This window comes from Triticum aestivum, chromosome 3D, assembly GCF_018294505.1.
Source record: "Triticum aestivum cultivar Chinese Spring chromosome 3D, IWGSC CS RefSeq v2.1, whole genome shotgun sequence".
In the NCBI taxonomy this organism is placed as follows: Eukaryota; Viridiplantae; Streptophyta; class Magnoliopsida; order Poales; family Poaceae; genus Triticum; species Triticum aestivum.
The window spans coordinates 562497160-562516392 of NC_057802.1; the positions used below are offsets into that span (position 1 = coordinate 562497160).

Sequence of the window (19233 nt, forward strand, 5' to 3'; positions counted from 1 at the left end):
AAAGGCTTGGTTGGATGAAAGGACGGTTTTAACACAACGTGCTGAGAAGGCTGAAGCAGCGCTTCAAGAGGTGACCACTGAGCTGACCGGTTTAAAACACCGTGTTACGCAGATGATTTCAGCTATCTTTCATGAGCCGCCTTGCCAATCATCAAAAAATCAATCATTATGCTAATCTCATAACCCGCCATTTAATCATCTTGCAATATATCCATGTCCCAGGAGCAGCAATCTCAAGCAAGACATGCATGTGAAGCTTAAAGCTGTATATACACTTGTCGAGCAGCTGTATACCGGGAGTCAACGTGCATTAGCCACCATTTCGCCAACAGGTGAAGCACCAACTATGCTGATAGATGTGTTAAAGAGACTCGCCGTGCTGCCTGTGAGATTTGACGAAATAAAGCGATCCTCTGCAAGAGCTGGCACAATGACGGCTTTGAGCCGGGCCAAGGCATGGGTACCAGAGCTTGACCCGTCTGAGGTAGCCACTGGTTACCCAAGCCTAAAAGAAGATGGTACGCCTTTCGATCAGAAAATTTTTGCAGCCTGCGTAAAAGAAATTCGTCCGATGGCTACTCTGATTGCCAATGATTCGGTCCTCTCCAAGTACCATCCGGCTTATGACCAGGAGAATAAGAAGATGGCAACTCCAGCTTACAAAGTGATGGACTTAGTTCCACCAATCCGTAAGCACACCTTTGCTCCCGAAGTCGACCCGTCTTAGCTTATAGATGATGAGGCTGAATTTGAAGCTTTATCTGGCATCGATTGGTCATCTCCAACTTTTCAGACGGTGGAAGAAGACAAAGAGCCGGCAAGGGATAATGCAGAGGACTCCGAGCAGCAAGGCCAAGAAGATTGAACCGCCGGGCAGCTCTAAAACTTGATCGTGTGAAAAACACTTTGATCTCATTTGGCCCATGGGGGCATGTAATAGGGTAGTAAAACTTTGATTTTGCTGTGCCATCGTGCACGTTCTGCTTTGCATGTGATTGCCAATTGAATATCTACCACTTGATGTTAAGATATGCTACATCTCCTCATGATATTCAGTAATGTAGAATCTGCTCCTGCATATAAGTGTCCTGGCGGTTTACCGCTAGATGGGTTATCATGTCCAATAACATAGTTTATAACCAAGGCTGGACTTAAGAATAACCATATATAACTGAAAATATATCATACCTGTGATATTTTATCACACTGTTGGTTTACCAAGTCACTACAATAAGGGTGATAACCCAGATTTTGAGCATTGGCAATTATCATAGATTACTGGCTTATGAACAAAACCAGGCCGGGTTAATAAACACCGGATTTATTTTATCTCATACTGTCGACTTATAGTCAAAAGCCAGTCCGGGTCAATAAACAGTGGATATTAACTTACCATGTACTGACAACTTATAATTGATAGGCAAGCTGGGTTAACAAATACCGGCAAATTGTGATAATAAAACTTTATAAGCTTTACTCGATAAACCTCAAAAAAATTCATCAACTAAAACAAGCAAAAAATGAGGCTTTTCATGGGCTGCTAGGCCGAAAAATAGAGGCTTTTCACAGGCTGCCAGGCCACTGAGTTAAACCGTTTTACAAACCTTATAAGAAGGACCTCACATAACCAATCATCGTTTTAACTTTGACAAGTTCAGGGTCTGCATAAGATTGACTTGTCAAACGTTCGGCGGGTCATTCCAGGAATACCTGGGCGGAGTGGCTTACTTAAAAAGGCAGGATAACCCGGGGTTTTAGGTGAATACACCTGGCTTCCAAGCCTGGCTTTTAAGCCGATCACAAGGGTTATAGAAACTCTTGTTCTTTAGAACAAAAGAGCCCCCAAGCAATATTTCTGAGCTATGCCCAATGGGTACCTATGTTTGAGTTGTGCTTTGTAACAAACTCTCTTTGGTTCCTTTAACCTGGGTAGCAAGCCCCCCCAAGTTTTGTTGTGTGGCCTATAAGCCGGATCAAAGGGAAATCATAACATTGCTCTATAAAGCAGAAGCCCCCAAGTGATCAAGAACTCTTTATTGAAAGATAAAACGACAGAGGCCCTGCTTTAATAGGGATGCCGGCTTTGTTATATTGATCATAATATATACATTATCAAAATATGTACATCAGAAGAGCCTGTGGCTCAGGTGTAGTAAGGCCGAAGATGAGCAATGTTCCACGGCCGGTGGGTCTCCTCCTCCGACTTACGTGAGTCTTTGTGCTCTCGAACGTCAATAAGGTAGTGTGACCCGTTGTTCAGATTCTTGCTGACCACAAAGGGTCCTTCCCAAGGTGGGGATAACTTGTGCATATCAGTCTGATCCTGGATGAGCAGGAGCACTAGATCGCCTTCTTGGAAAGTTCTGGTTTTAACCCGGCGACTGTGTTAACGGCGCAGATCTTGCTGGTAAATCGCCGAACGAGCCGCTGCAATGTGACGCTGCTACCTCTTGAGCGTTGCGTTGGTTTTCCCTTGAAGAGGAAAGGGTGATGCAGCAAAGTAGCGAAAGTATTTCCCTCAGTTTTTGAGAACAAAGGTATCAATCCAGTAGGAGGCTACACGCAAGTCCCACGCACCTACACAAATAGATAAATCCTCGCAACCAACGCGATAAGGGGTTGTCAATCCCTACACGGTCACTTACGAGAGTGAGATATGATAGATATGATAAGATAATATTTGTGGTATTTTTATGATAAAGATGCAAAGTAAAATAAAAGCAACGGAAATAACTAAGTGTTGGAAGATTAATATGATGGAAAATAGACCCGGGGGCCATAGGTTTCACTAGTGGCTTCTCTCAAGAGCATAAGTATTTTACGGTGGGTGAACAAATTACTGTTGAGCAATTGACAGAATTGAGCATAGTTATGAGAATATCTAGGTATGATCATGTATATAGGCATCACGTCCGAGACAAGTAGACCGACTCCTGCCTGCATCACATCAACCGCTATCCAGCATGCATCTAGAGTATTAAGTTCATAAGAACAGAGTAACACGTTAAGCAAGATGACATGATGTAGAGGGATAAATTCATGCAATATGATAAAACCCCCATCTTGATATCCTCGATGGCAACAATACAATACGTGCCTTGCTGCCCCTATTGTCACTTGGAAAGGACACTGCAAGATTGAACCCAAAGCTAAGCACTTCTCCCATTGCAAGAAAGATCAATCTAGTAGGCCAAACCAAACTGATAATTCGAAGAGACTTGCAAAGATAACCAATCATACATAAAAGAATTCAGAAGATTCAAATATTGTTCATAGATAAACTTGATCATAAACCCACAATTCATCGGTCTCAACAAACACACCGCAAAAGAAGATTACATCGAATAGATCTCCACGAGAGAGGGGGAGAACATTGTATTGAGATCCAAAAAGAGAGAAGAAGCCATCTAGCTAATAACTATGGACCCGAAGGTCTGAGGTAAACTACTAACACTTCATCGGAGGGGCTATGGTGTTGATGCAGAAGCCCTCCGTGATCGATGCCCCCTCCAGCGGAGCTTCGGAACAGGCCCCAAGATGGGATCTCGTGGGTACAGAAGGTTGCGGCGGTGGAATTAGGTTTTTGGCTCCGTCTCTGATCGTTTGGGGGTACGTAGGTATATATAGGAGGAAGGAGTACGTCGTAGAGCAACGTGGGGCCCACGAGGGTGGAGGGCGCGCCCAGGGGGGTAGGCGCGCCCCCTACCTCGTGGCTTCCTGCTTTGTTTCTTGACGTAGGTTCCAAGTCTCCTGGATCATGTTTGTTCCGAAAATCACGTTCCCGAAGGTTTCATTCCGTTTGGACTCCGTTTGATATTCTTTTTCTGCGAAACTCTGAAATAGGCAAAAAACAGCAATTCCGGGCTGGGCCTCCGGTTAATAGGTTAGTCCCAAAAATAATATAAAAGTGAATAATAAAGCCCAATAATGTCCAAAACAGAAGATAATATAGCATGGAGCAATCAAAAATTATAGATACGTTGGAGACGTATCAAGCATCCCCAAGCTTAATTCCTGCTCGTCCTCGAGTAGGTAAATGATAAAAACAGAATTTTTGATGTGGAATGCTACTTGGCATAATTTCAATGTAATTCTTCCTATTGTGGCATGAATGTTTAGATTTGATATGATTAAAGATAAAAGTTTAATATTGACATAAAAACAATAATATTTCAAGCATACTAACTAAGCAATTATGTCTTATGAAAATAACATAGCCAAAGCAAGTTATCCCTACAAAATCATATAGTCTGGCTATGCTCTATCTTCCCCACACAAAATATTCATATCATGTACGACCCCGGTTTTAGCCTAGCAATTGGTTCATACTTTTAACGCGCTTCAGCCTTTTCAACTCTTACGCAATACATGAGCGCAAGCCATGGATATAGCACTATGGTGGAATAAGGTATAATGATAGGGGTTATGTGGGAAGACAAAAAAGGAGAAAGTCTCACATCAACGAGGCTAATCAACGGGCTATGGAGATGCCCATCAATTGATGTTAATGCGAGGAGTAGGGATTGCCATGCAACGGATGCACTAGAGCTATAAGTGCATGAAAGCACAAAAAGAAACTAAGTGGGTGTGCATCCAACTTGCTTGCTCACGAAGACCTCGGGCATTTGAGGAAGCCCATCATTGGAATATACAAGCCAAGTTCTATAATGAAATTTCCCACTAGTATATGAAAGTGACAAAATGAGAGACTCTCTATTATGAAGATCACGGTGCTACTTTGAAGCACAAGTGTGGTAAAAGGATAGTAACATTGTCCCTTCTCTCTTTTTCTCTCATTTTTTTTATTTGGGCCTTTTCTCTTTTTTTTATGGCCTCTTTTTTTTAGTCCGGAGCCTCATCCCGACTTGTGGGGGAATCATAGTATCCATCATCCTTTCCTCACTTTGGACAATTCTCTAATAATGATGATCATCACACTTTTATTTACTTACAACTCATGAATTACAACTCAATACTTAGAACAAAATATGACTCTATATGAATGCCTCCGGCGTTGTACCAGGATATGCAATGAATCAAGAGCGACATGTATGAAAGAATTTTGAACGGTGGCTTTGCCACAAATACAATGTCAACTACATGATTATGCAAAGCAATATGACAATGATGGAATATGTCATGATAAATGAAACGGTGGAAAGTTGCATGGCAATATATCTCGTAATGGCTATGGAAATGCCATGATAGGTAGGTATGGTGGCTGTTTTGAGGAAGATATAAGGAGGTTTATGTGTGATAGAGCGTATCATATCACGGGGTTTGGATGCACCGGCGAAGTTTGCACTAACTCTCAAGGTGAGAAAGGACAATGCGCGATACCGAAGAGGCTAGAAAATTACGGAAAGGTAAGTGTGCGTATAATCCCTGGACTCACATTAGTCATAAATAACTCATATACTTATTGCAAAAATTTATTGGCCCTCGAAGCAAAGTACTACTACGCATGCTCCTAGGGGAAGGGTTAGTAGGAGTTAACCATCGCGCGATCCCGACCACCACACAAAGGAAGACAATCAACAAATACTTCATGCTCCGACTTCGTTACATAATGGTTCACCATACGTGCATGCTACAGGAATCACAAACTCCAACACACGTATTTTTCATTCCACAATTACTCAACTAGCACAACTATGATATTACCACCTTTATATCTCAAAACAATTATCAAGCATCAAATTTCTCTTGATATTAATTAAAGCAAATTGCCATGCTATTTTAAGGCTCTCAAAATAATATAAGTGAAGCATGAGATATCAATAGTTTCTATAAAAAAAATCCACCACCGTGCTCTAAAAGATATAAGTGAAGCACTAGAGCAAAACTATATAGCTCAAAAGATATAAGTGAAGCACATAGAGTATTCTAATAATTTCCGAATCATGTGTGTCTCCCTCAAAAGGTGTGTACAGCAAGGATTATTGTGGTAAACTAACAAACAAAGACTCAAATCATACAAGACGCTCCAAGCAAAACACATATCATGTGGTGAATAAAAATATAGCTCCAAGTAAAGTTACCGATGGAAGTAGAAGAAAGAGGGGATGCCTTCCGGGGCATCCCCAAGCTTTGGCTTTATGGTGTACTTAGATTATCTTGGGGGTGCCATGGTCATCCCCAAGCTTAGGCTCTTGCCACTCCTTGTTCCATAATCCATCAAATCTTTCACCCAAAACTTGAAAACTTCACAACACAAAACTCAGCACAAAATCTCGTGAGCTCCGTTAGCGAAAGAAAATAAAAGACCACTTCAAGGTACTGTAATGAACTCATTCTTTATTTATATTGGTGTTAAACCTACTGTATTCCAACTTCTCTATGGTTTATAAACTCTTTTACTAGCCATAGATTCATCAAAATAAGCAAACAACACACGAAAAACAGAATCTGTCAAAAACAGAACAGTCTGTAGTAATCTGTAACGAACGCAAACTTCTGGAAATTCAAAAACTCAGCCAAAATAGGAAGACCTGGGAAATTTGTTTATTGATCAGCAGAAATTGGAATCAATATTTTATCACGTTCTGGTGATTTTTAACAATTATTTTCGTGAACAGAAAGTTTCTGGAATTTTCTGCAAGATCAAATAACTATCATCCAAGAAGATCCTATAGGTTTAACTTGGCACAAACACTAATTAAAACGTAAAAACACATCTAACCAGAGGCTAGAACAAATATTTATTCCTAAACAGAAGCAAAAAGCAAAAAACTAAAAAATAAAATTGGGTTGCCTCCCAACAAGCGCTATCGTTTAACGCCCCTAGCTAGGCATAGTAGCAAGGATAGATCTAGGTATTGCCATCTTTGGCTTTAGGGAAAAAGAGAGAAAACTTGTTATCTATGGAATTAATCTTTCTATTTTGACAAAGTACATGGCCATTAATGGTAGAAGAAAGATTAAGTATGTTGCAGAAATTGGCATCTAGGCTAGCTTTTATCTCTTTGATAGATTCGTTTTGGTAAGAAAGCAAAAGAGATGTGATTTCAACTTTCTCATTAATGGGGTGCCCAAATATAGTTTTCATCTTTTCATAGGTAACTATGGGGTCCCCTTCGAGAAAACCCTCTTCAAAAATAGAATCTAAAACTTGTTTGAACGAAGCGGGCAACCCAACATAAAAGCTCTTTAAGTAAACCTCAATTTGATATTGAGGTACATAGCTAGCCCGGATCCTTAATATCCTATCCCAAGCATCTGTCAAAGATTCATCAAGTAAATAATGAAAAATTCTAGAATCATCTTCATCAAAATTAGTAAGGTTTTCATTGATAACCCCGGCAGGTTTTTCCATGGTATTTTTATTTATGAGTTTAGATAAGATAGCAGGATTGTCTAAAAAGCTAAAACTCGGGACCCAACTTTTTTTGGTTCCGACATGGAAAGGGGAAAGTGAACGAAAAGAGGAAACCGGAAAAGAGGGGGCGAATAAAACGGCAAGGGTGAAGTGGGGGAGAGGAAAACGAGAGGAAAACGGCAAATAATGTAATGCGGGAGATAAGGGTTTGTGATGGGTACTTGGTATGTTGACTTTTGCGTAGACCTCCCCGGCAACGGCGCCAGAAATCCTTCTTGCTACCTCTTGAGCACTGCGTTGGTTTTCCCTTGAAGAGGAAAGGGTGATGCAGCAAAGTAGCGTAAGTATTTCCCTCAGTTTTTGAGAACCAAGGTATCAATCCAGTAGGAGGCTACACACAAGTCCCTCGCACCTACACAAACAGATAAATCCTTGCAACCAACGCGATAAGGGGTTGTCAATCCCTACACGGTCACTTACGAGAGTGAGATCTGATAGATATGATAAGATAATATTTGTGGTATTTTTATGATAAAGATGCAAAGTAAAATAAAAGCAACGGAAATAACTAAGTGTTGAAAGATTAATATGATGGAAAATAGACCCGGGGGCCATAGGTTTCACTAGTGGCTTCTCTCAAGAGCATAAGTATTTTACGGTGGGTGAACAAATTACTGTTGAGCAATTGACAGAATTGAGCATAGTTATGAGAATATCTAGGTATGATCATGTATATAGGAATCACGTTCCGAGACAAGTAGACCGACTCCTGCCTGCATCTACTACTATTACTCCACACACTGACCGCTATCCAGCATGCATCTAGATTATTAAGTTCATAAGAACAGAGTAACGCTTTAAGCAAGATGACATGATGTAGAGGGATAAATTCATGCAATATGATAAAAAACCCCATCTTGTTATCCTCGATGGCAACAATACAATACGTGCCTTGCTGCCCCTACTGTTACTGGGAAAGGATACCGCAAGATTGAACCCAAAGCTAAGCAGTTCTCCCGTTGCAAGAAAGATCAATCTAGTAGGCCAAACCAAACTGATAATTCGAAGAGACTTGCAAAGATAACCAATCATACATAAAAGAATTCAGAAGATTCAAATATTGTTCATAGATAAACTCGATCATAAACCCACAATTCATCGGTCTCAACAAACACACCGCAAAAGAAGATTACATCAAATAGATCTCCATGAGAGAGGGGAGAACATTGTATTGAGATCCAAAAAGAGAGAAGAAGCCATCTAGCTAATAACTATGGACTCGAAGGTCTGAGGTAAACTACTCACACTTCATCGGAGGGGCTATGGTGTTGATGTAGAAGCCCTCCGTGATCGATGCCCCCTCCGGCGGAGCTCCGGAACAGGCCCCAAGATGGGATCTCGTGGGTACAGAAGGTTGCAGCGGTGGAATTAGGTTTTTGGCTTCGTATCTGATCGTTTGGGGGTACGTAGGTATATATAGGAGGAAGGAGTACGTCGGTGGAGCAACGTGGGGCCCACGAGGGTGGAGGGCGCGCCCGGGGGGTAGGCGCGCCCCCTACCTCGTGGCTTCCTGGTAGCTTTCTTGACATAGGGTCCAAGTCCTCTGGATCATGTTCGTTTCGAAAATCACATTCCCGATGGTTTCATTCCGTTTGGACTCCGTTTGATATTCTTTTTCTGCGAAACTCTGAAATAGGCAAAAAACAGTAATTCTGGGCTGGGCCTCCGGTTAATAGGTTAGTCCCAAAAATAATATAAAAGTGAATAATAAAGCCCAATAATGTCCAAAACAGAAGATAATATAGCATGGAGCAATAAAAAATTATAGATACGTTGGAGACGTATCACACGCTCCTCATCTAACAGGTCAAGTGCTTCCTGACATGCTTTTTCATTGTCCGCTTCAACATAAGCCGCCACGCGGGGCGAGTCATGAGGGATGTCACTAGGAAGAACCGCATCTGCTCCGTAAACTATGAAGAAAGGCGTGTAACCCGTAGACCTGTTGGGTGTGGTATTAATGCTCCATAACACGGAAGGTAACTCCTCCACCCAACAACCCGGCGTCCTCTGTAAGGGAACCATAAGCCGGGGCTTGATGCCTCGCAGGATCTCTTGATCGGCTCTCTCAGCTTGACCATTGGACCGGGGCTGAGCCACTGATGATACATCAAGCCAGATATGTTCACGTTGACAGAACTCTTTCATAGCACCCTTGGAGAGATTGGTGCCATTATCTGTTATAATGCTGTGTGGAAAACTGAAACGGAAGATCACCTTCTTGATGAATTGAACCGCCGTGGCCGCATCACACTTACTGACCGGCTCTGCCTCGACCCACTTAGTGAATTTATCAACTGCCACCAAAAGGTGGGTCTTCTTATCCTTGGACCTCTTAAAAGGTCCAACCATATCAAGCCCCCAGACTGCAAACGGCCAAGTAATTGGAATCATCCGCAATTCTTGAGCCGGCACATGGGCTCGTCGTGAAAACTTCTAACAACCATCACATTTACTGACTAAATCCTCCGCATCCGCATGAGCCGTCTGCCAATAAAATCCGCGACGAAAAGCTTTAGCAACAAGAGACTTAGACCCGGCATGATGACCACCACCTCCTTCATGGATTTCGTGAAGAATATCACGGCCCTCCTCTGGAGAAACACAACGTTGAAAAGCCCCTGTAACACTGCAATGATGTAGCTCGCCATTGACAATTGTCATTGACTTAGACCGTCGGGTTATCTGCCTGGCTAAGGTTTCATCCTCAGGCAACTTGCCCCGGGTCATATAAGCCAAGTATGGAACCGTCCAATCAGGAATAGCATGAAGAGCCGCCACCAATTGTGCCTCCGGGTCAGGAACAGCGAGGTCCTCCTCCGTGGGTAATTTGACCGAAGGTTTAAGTAGAACATCCATGAATGTGTTGGGCGGCACCGGCTTGCGCTGAGATCCTAGCCGGCTTAAATTGTCAGCCGCCTCATTCTTCCTTCTGTCAATATGCTCAACTTGGTAACCCTTGAAGTGCCCTGCAATGGCATCAACCTCTCGTCGATAAGCCACCATAACCGGATCTTTAGAATCCCATGTACCAGAAACTTGCTGAGCCACCAAATCTGAATCTCCAAAGCACCTCACCCGGCTTAGATTCGTCTCCTTAGCCATCCGAAGACCATGAAGCAAGGCCTCATACTCAGCTGCATTGTTAGTACAAGGGAACATTAACCGGAGAACATAAGAAAATTTGTCACCTCGTGGGGAAGTCAAAACAACTCCAGCCCCCGAGCCCTCCAACTGTCTGGATCCATTGAAGTGAATAGTCCAATATGTGTTATCCGGCTTTTCCTCAGGCATCTGCAATTCTGTCCAGTCATTGATGAAGTCCACGAGCGCATGAGATTTAATGGCTGTGCGAGGCACATACTTTAACCCATGAGGCACATGCTCAATGGCCCACTTAGCAACCCGGCCTATGGCCTCCCTGTTTTGGATGATGTCTCCTAATGGAGCAGAGCTGACCACAGTAATGGGATGACCCTGAAAATATTGCTTAAGTTTCCGGCTTGCCATAAAAAGCCCATACACAAGCTTCTGCCAATGAGGATATCTCTGCTTGGACTCAATAAGCACCTCACTGATATAATAAACCGGCCGTTGAACCGGATATTCCTTGCCTGCCTCCTTCTATCCCACCACGATAGCTACGCTGACAGCCCGGGCATTAGCAGCCACATACAACATCAACGGCTCTTTATCAATAGGAGCAGCAAGAACGGGCGGCTCAGCCAGATGCTTTTTCAAGTCCTCAAATGCTTCATTAGCAGCATCACTCCAGACAAGATTATCTGTCTTCTTCATCATCTGATACAGAGGAATGGCCTTTTCTCCAAGGCGGCTTATGAACCGGCTCAAGGCTGCAATCCGACCCGCCAAGCATTGGACATCATTGACACACTTTGGTTTAGCAAAGGATATAATAGCCTTGATCTTCTCCGGGTTAGCTTCAATGCCTCTGTTAGAAACCAAAAAACCCAAGAGCTTGCCGGCTGGTACACCGAAAACACACTTGGCCGGGTTAAGCATCATCTTATAGACCCGGAGATTATCAAACGCCTCCTTCAAATCATCAATCAAGGTCTCTTTCTTCCTGGACTTCACGACAATGTCATCTACGTAAGCGTGAACATTACGCCCAATCTGATTGTGAAGGCAATTTTGCACACACCGCTGGTAAGTCGCCTAGGCACTCTTGAGCCCGAAAGGCATAGATACATAGCAGAAGGCTCCAAACGGAGTAACGAAAGCTGTTTTCTCCTGGTCCTTAACTGCCATCTTGATCTGATGATATCCGGAATAACCATCCAAAAAACTCAAACGCTCACAACCCGCCGTAGCATCAATGATTTGATCAATACGAGGGAGCGCAAACGGATCAGCTGGACAAGCCTTGTTCAAGTCCGTATAATCCACACACATCCGCCAAGTGCCATTCTTTTTGAGTACCAGTACCGGGTTAGCCAACCACTCAGGATGGAAGACTTCCACGATAAACCCGGTTGCCAAGAGCCGGGTCACTTCCTCTCCAATAGCCTTCCGCCTCTCATTAAATCGGCAAAGAAACTGCTTGACCAGCTTGAATTTCGGATCAATGTTAAGAGTGTGCTCAGTGAGTTCCCTCGGTACACCCGGCATGTCTGAAGGCTTCCATGCAAAGATGTCCCGGTTCTCATGGACGAACTCGATGAGCGCACTTTCCTATTTCGGATCCAGATTAGCACTGATGATGAACTGCTTGGATGAATCGCCAGGAACGAAATCAACCATTTTAGTGTCATCTGCCGACTTAAATTCGAGTGAATGATCATGCTCTGTAGTTGGCTTCTTCAAAGACGTCATGTCCGCCGGGTCAACATTATCTTTATAAAACTTTAACTCCTCCGTTGCACAAACAGACTCAGCGTAGGCAGCGTCACCTTCCTCATACTCCAAGGCTATCTTCCGGCTTTCATGCACCGTGATGGTTCCCTTGTGACCCGGCATCTTGAGCTGCAGATACACATAACAAGGCCGCACTATGAACTTGGCGTAAGCCGGCCGTCCAAACAGAGTGTGATATGGGCTGTGGATCTTGACCACTTCAAAGGTCAATGTCTCTGATCTAGAGTTGTGATCATCTCCAAAAGCAACCTCCAGAGCTATCCTACCAACCGGGTAGGCCGACTTGCCAGGCACCAGGCCATGGAAAACCGTGTTTGACGGCTTAAGATTTTTATCAGTCAACCCCATGCAACAGAAAGTTTCGTAATAAAGGATATTAATGCTGCTTCCTCCGTCCATGAGTACCTTGGTAAATTTATAACCTCCAACCTGAGGCGCGACCACCAACGCCAGGTGACCTGGATTATCAACCCGGGGCGGGTGATCGTCCCGACTCCACACGATGGGCTGCTCAGACCAGCGCAAGTAACGGGGAACCGCCAGCTCAACCGCATTGACTGCCCTCTTATGAAGCTTTTGGTCGCGCTTGCATAAACTAGTGGTGAAAACATGATACTGCCCACTATTCAACTGCTTCAGGTTGCTTTGATAACCAGATTGTTGTTGCTGTGTTGACTCCCCTGATTACTCTGCTGATTGTAACCACCCTGGTTGCCTTGATTGCCTTGATGACCTTGGAATCCGAAGTTAGACCCGCCACCGCCATAACCCGGTCCATGAGAGCCGGATCCTGAGCCACCGCCCGGCCCTTGATTGTCTTAAAAAATTGGAATTTTTGAACTCCTTCATAATGAAACTATCCTTCCAGAGGTGGCCAGACGGCCTTTCTCGCGTCCCATGTTTCGGGCAGGGCTGATTTAGCAGGTGCTCCAGATTGACGCCTGATCCGCTGGTTCGTGGGGGCGGCTTAACTTTACGACGCTGACCATTGTTCTGCGTGTTGGTGCTATCCACAAAATCCAAACTATTGTCAGCTTTGCGCTTACCGTTGTTTCCATGCCTCATCGGGTTTTGCTGCTGCCCTCTGGTGCTGCTGCTCTTCTTTCCCATTCCCGGCTTATCATCGTCAGACTCGGGGTCCTTGGTACCATTAGAGTCAGCATACTTAACCAGAGTTGCCATAAGTGTTCCCATGTTATTGCAGTGGCGCTTAAGCCGTCCTAACTTCTGCTTCAGAGGCGTGAACCGACAATTGCCTTCCAACGTTAAGACTGCTGAATCGGCATTGATGCGATCCGACGAGTGCGGAATTGCTGAGACCTGGCGCACCCAATGGGATGTTGATTCACCTTGTTCTTGGACACAGGCGGCTAAATCCACAATTGACATGGGCTGCTTGCACGTGTCTTTGAAATTCTGGATAAAACGGGCTTTTAACTCGGCCCATGACCCAATGGAGTTAGCTGGCAAGCTTTTCAACCAAGTACGAGTTGTTCCCTCCAACATCATGGTGAAGTATTTAGCACATGCAGCATCGTCCACATCCAACATTTCCATCACCATCTCATAACTCTCAATCCACATTTCAGGGGGTAAGTCGGCCGTGTAGTTGGGCACCCTACGGGGACCTTTGAAATCCTTGGGCAGCCGCACATTACGTAGAGCCGGGGCGAGACACGGCACACACAAAGTCCTGAAAGACACACCTGGCTCCACCGAAGTTGTCGGACGAACCGGAGAAAGCTGACGGGCCGCATATTGCGCTGCTAACTCGGCCTCTCGACGTGCTCTACCTTGATCCACTACATTCTGAGCATCAGCACCACCGCCCGCCAGGTTATGTCCATGCAGCGGGTTACGGTTCCGCGCACTGCTTGACACAGCCGGTTCGTCAATGTGCCTGCTGTAACTCCGGCTTGGGAGAGGGGTGGAATGAATCCTTTCCCGTCTGTAAGAATAAGCTTGCTGCTGAACCAATGCCGTCTGAAGGAGCTCCCTAGCCCTACGGGTCTCCACCGCCGTCGGAGACTCGCCTTCAACTGGGAGAGCCGCCAATCGTGACGCTGCAGCGATCATGTTATCCAAGGGATTTGAATAATGACCCAGTGGCGTTGGCACACGCTGCGGCGGGATATTATTTTGACGAGGCAGATCCATCATGCGCGGCTGAACCGGGCCCCCCGTTCCAGGCGCTTCAACCCGGTTTACGACTGGCTGGTTACTGGTTCGTGCTCCTGGCATGTTAAAGAGATTCCTTACCTCGTAGACCGGCGGCAGACGAGTCTGATGCCTACTTCTCATGACTTCATTAGAAGCGTTCTGATCTAGCATGAGCTGGTAAGATTCCGACTGAATCCTCTGAGCCTGAGCATCCAACTCGGCCCGCTCTGCAGCCATCCTGGTATCCTCAGCCGCCAGGTCTTCCTTGGCTTGAGCTATCTGATCTCTCACCTTCGCGACTTCCGCGTTATGCTGATCTCGATTTGCCGGGTTAACCTCCGCCGCCAGTAGTGTTGCCAAAGTGTCAAATAAATCGAACAAGACCTGAGCCGGCGGTCGCGCAGGGCCTCCTGCCCCGGCCGCCGTCACCGCTGCTGACCCGGAAATCAATGCTGCTGCAGTTGAAGAATTCTGCACTGGCTGCGTACTGACCATGAAGATCGCAACCCGGTTCGGCGGGTCAGAGGGGTCCGGAATACTATCGCCATCGGAACAGCCCCCAAGCCGGCCGTCTTGCAGTTGGTACAATGACTCGGTTTCTCCAGTAGATGACTCGCCATCAGAGTAAACGACGGTCTCACCACCAGATACCGATCTATCCTCATATTCCGCTCCCTGGATGACTCCCACGAAGGCACGCTTCATGGCAGGCTGAACCCGGGCGGGTCTCGCACGCTGAGCCGTCTCGACAAGGTCGGTGCAGATATCCGGCTCAGGGCCCGGTTCGCCGATCCTGCCGATGAAGACGTGGATTCCGCCGAAGGGGACCCGGTACCCATAATCGATTGAGCCGGCCTCGGGGCCCCAGCCTGCGTCGTCGATGTAGAGCTTGCCGCGACGACTCTTAGTCATCCGGCCTACGGCATATGCCTTGATCCCTTCAAAGTTGCCCTTTAAGAACTCGAAACCACCGTGCGCTGGCCCCATGGTGGGTGCCAACTATCGTGGACTTAACACGGTAGATGTCCTCATGGAAGGACTTAGTTGCAGAGCCATTGCGACAAGGTTAGCTTAAAGGGGTTAAACGGGACAAAGGACGCGAGGAGGCTATACTGGTTCGGCCCCTTGCGGTGAAGGTAAAAGCCTAATCCAGTTTGAGGTGGTATTGCTAGGGTTTCGATGACCAGGGAGCGAATACGCTTGGCCTGGCTCTCGATATGTTCTTTCTTGTCCTAAACCGCCGCCGGGTCATCCCCTTATATACACGGGCTGACGCCCTGCGGTCTACAGAGTCCCGGCCGGCTCATACAACGTGTCCGGCTCGGTGACCTTTTCTACATGCCTTACAATACAAGTTTACATACATGGCGGTTTATGTCTGTGGGCCATAAGCCGCCTTCGGTTTTGGGCCCTCTACTAAGCCTATCTGTGAACCGCCATTGTTAACCTGATCTTGGGATTTATTTGAGATGAACCGCCATTGGATGACCCGGCCCCTCCTGGGCGGGTCATACCTGATAGTCATATCCCCAACACTTAGCTAAAAAGAGTTCAGGAGAAATAGAAGCTAAGCTTGAAGACTGAGTTCTAAAGAAAGAAGCAAGAATATAGTTGGACTTAAATAATTCTATCATGCGCTGGAGTAAAGTTTGTGCTGCGACCCAGCTCATCACATTTCCATAGAATCTAAGGAGGCTTGGAAACTAGCATGTACCTTAGTAAGAACAAGCTCTTAAAGAACTAAACCACATTGTTCAAGATTCTTATTTTGACTTTTAGTTACACAAAATGAAGATAATACTAGAAACGTTTATTACATATCGCATTAGTAGCAACAAACATCCCTCCATAAATAGCCTCAAGAAGAGTGGGAAATGCATATATGATGTTACTAATTTATGATGTGATAGCAAAATTTCCTATTAGTTATGCAAATAAACTTTGCGAAGAGAATATCCTATTGTTCACTCCAAATCTCCTATTCATGGCTAGATATATGTAATGCCTAAAAACGGTAGAGAGTGTTTATTATCTTTTACACATTTACACCTGCTCAGCAAAAAAGATATTTCTTTATTGCTAGCAGGTGATGAACCTGAAATAGGGTGGATGGGAATATCGCAATGTCTTCCTGAAGACGTACACATGCATTTGCCTCATCATCCATCCGTTTTTATCTTTCTACCACGAAAGCAACATGAAGAAACCAGATGAATGTGTTTCACCACTATTATGCATCTTGCACAGAGTACCATTATATGAAACAACAAAGTTAGACATGTACCTTCACTTTATTCCAGTCCAGCACAACTAGTACTGTAGGTAGTTGTTTCAAGCATAAATTGGGAAGCATTTGTTAATGCATATAGTAACTCTCGTAATGAAGTCATTCTCAAATAGTATCAGAGAATAAGAAGTTGAGTCCTAAATTACTTCATTGATTTAGTTCTCGGTTAGTTTTCTATTTCTTGTTTCTTAGGTAGTTTGGGCTATGAATTTGTTGATCACTCATTAGTTGCAGGGCCCCCTTATTTTCTCCGTCCCTATATGTGTCACTATGTAATCGTATTTCCCTATTAGCAGTCACTTATTTGACATTGAGAAGTCAGTAAAATATAGCATGTGTTTTCTAATCTTAGTTTTTGTTGTACTTTTGTGTAGTTTCTACGGGGGATGTCAGAGAAGGACGAGAAGATCAAATTATTAGTAGACATGGGCTTTTCTAAAGATGAAGCAAATATGGCTATTACAAGATGTGGTATGACTCATTTTGAAATTGTTGCCTTCATTTTTCCAAGAAAGGCATCTTATGCTATATATTGTTGTTTAAATTTCTTAGGTATGGATGTTGATCTATGTGAATTAGTTGATTCGATAAGTGCATCACGAATTACAGAAGATAGTCATTCTAGAAACTTATCTGACCATCAGGTACCTATTGTTTTGTTGTTATTTGTATATGAAAACACTTACGCTCTTCTAATTTGATGTAACGACACTGCAATATCTATAAATTTGGCAGGTCACAGATCAGTGCTTCCATTCATTTGGAGGGAGAAAGAAAGCAAGATTGATGGAAGAGAGCAAGAAAAAGAGGAACCGGTATGGAGGTACAGCACAGGGAAATCAACCCTCCTTGGATGGTAGCCATGATGAACCAATGCCTCTCCCAAATCCAATGGTTGGGTTTAATTTGCCAGGTAATTCGCAACCATCAATTACTAGAATACTTCCTAAACAAGATAGTGGACCACCCTTTTTCTACTATGAAAATGTGGCCCATGCTCCCAAAGGCGTATGAGTGACCATTTCAAGATTTCTTTATGACATTCAACCTGAGTTTGTGGATTCTAAGCATTTGTGTGCAACTGCAAGGAAAAGAGGCTACATCCATAATTTGCCAATTGAGAATAGATCACCTATTCTTCCTATGCCTCCAAAGACCATATTTGAGGCATTCCCTCATTACAAGAAGTGGTGGCCTTCATGGGACCTGAGAACACATCTCAATTGCTTGCAAACAAATGTTGCAAGTGCGAAGCTGACAGAACGGATCGGGTGTGCTCTTGCAAGCTGGGACAGTCCACCGACTCGAAGTGTTCAAAAATATGTCATGAATGAGTGTAGAAAAGGGAATCTTGTCTGGATTGGAAAGAACAAGGTTGCTCCATTGGAGCCTCAAGAGATGGAATATCTACTCGGTTTCCCAAAGGATCACACAAGGGGACTAGGCATCACGGAGAGATACAAGTGTCTCGGCAACACATTTCAAGTTGATACAGTTGCTTACCACTTGTCCGTTTTGAAGGTCATGTTTCCCAATGGTGTTAATGTGTTGTCCTTATTCACCGGTATTGGAGGAGGAGAGGTAGCTTTGCACAGGCTGGGCATCCACATGAAGGCAATGGTCTCTGTAGAGATAAGAAAAGCTAATAAGAGGATTTTTAAGGGTTGGTGGGATCAGACTCAGACAGGCACGCTCATTGAGATTGATGACGTGAAATCTCTTACCGATGATAGGATTTTATTATTTGTTAGTAGATTTGGCGGCTTCGACTTGGTGATTGGGGGCAGCCCATGTAACAATCTTGCCTGGTGCAACAGATACAACCGTGATGGCTTGGAGGGCGAGCAATCTGCTTTGTTTTGAATGTATTTTTGTAATTCGTGTTAGGAAAAATTCATTACATGTTGATTTTTTTAATTATATTGCTTTTTAAATTGTGCAAACAATTTTTTACATTGTATAAACAATTTTTGAAAATGTGACGAATACATTTTTGTAACTTTTCAATATATCTTAAAATGTGACATACATTTTTTTGAATGTACAGTGCATTTCTGTTTTACTGCACAAATATTTCTTTGCATTCTATAAATAGTTTTGAAGTGCCACGTACATTTTCTTGAATTGTGAGACATTTTGATTTTTACATTAATTTTTCATGCACATGATTAAAAAAATTCATACACAAGATTAACATTTTTGGTACACATGATTAACACTTACTCTTTTTCTATTCACATGATAATTTTCGTATACACCAGAAATATTTTCTATGGAATGTTTAACATTTTCAAATACAAGATTAATATTTTTCAAATACAAGATTAAGATTTTTTAAATTTCTATGTAAAGTGATTCTGTAATATTGATATTTTTAATATTATGAATATAAACAAAATTAATTAAATGAAACAAAAACGCGAAGGAATGACAGAAAAATCACTCATGACGTCAGTCAGCGTGATGCAGCTTGTTGTTACTGGGTCGGCCCTGTTTGGGTTCCCTCCAAGCGAGCCATGCCAAGGCGTCT

At 43.9% G+C, this 19233-nt stretch overlaps 1 protein-coding gene across 1 annotated transcript; it reads left to right on the plus strand.

The window, feature by feature from the left end:
* Positions 1-244: 244 nt before the first annotated feature.
* On the plus strand, positions 245-18566 carry LOC123076510 (DNA (cytosine-5)-methyltransferase DRM2-like). The gene is made up of 5 exons (XM_044498718.1): positions 245-484; positions 17078-17174; positions 17256-17347; positions 17439-17711; positions 17772-18566. Exons 1-5 carry the CDS (start codon positions 245-247, stop codon positions 18564-18566), a joined length of 1497 nt encoding a protein of 498 aa, XP_044354653.1.
* Positions 18567-19233: the final 667 nt, after the last annotated feature.

Bases quoted from the DNA above. Each gene is read 5' to 3' on its own strand.
- LOC123076510 (XM_044498718.1), top strand. From the start codon at position 245: ATGCATGTGAAGCTTAAAGCTGTATATACACTTGTCGAGCAGCTGTAT. The intron at 17,175-17,255 runs GTATGACTCATT...TAAATTTCTTAG, and splicing joins TATGGCTATTACAAGATGTG to GTATGGATGTTGATCTATGT. The intron at 17,712-17,771 runs GTATGAGTGACC...GTGGATTCTAAG, and splicing joins TGGCCCATGCTCCCAAAGGC to CATTTGTGTGCAACTGCAAG.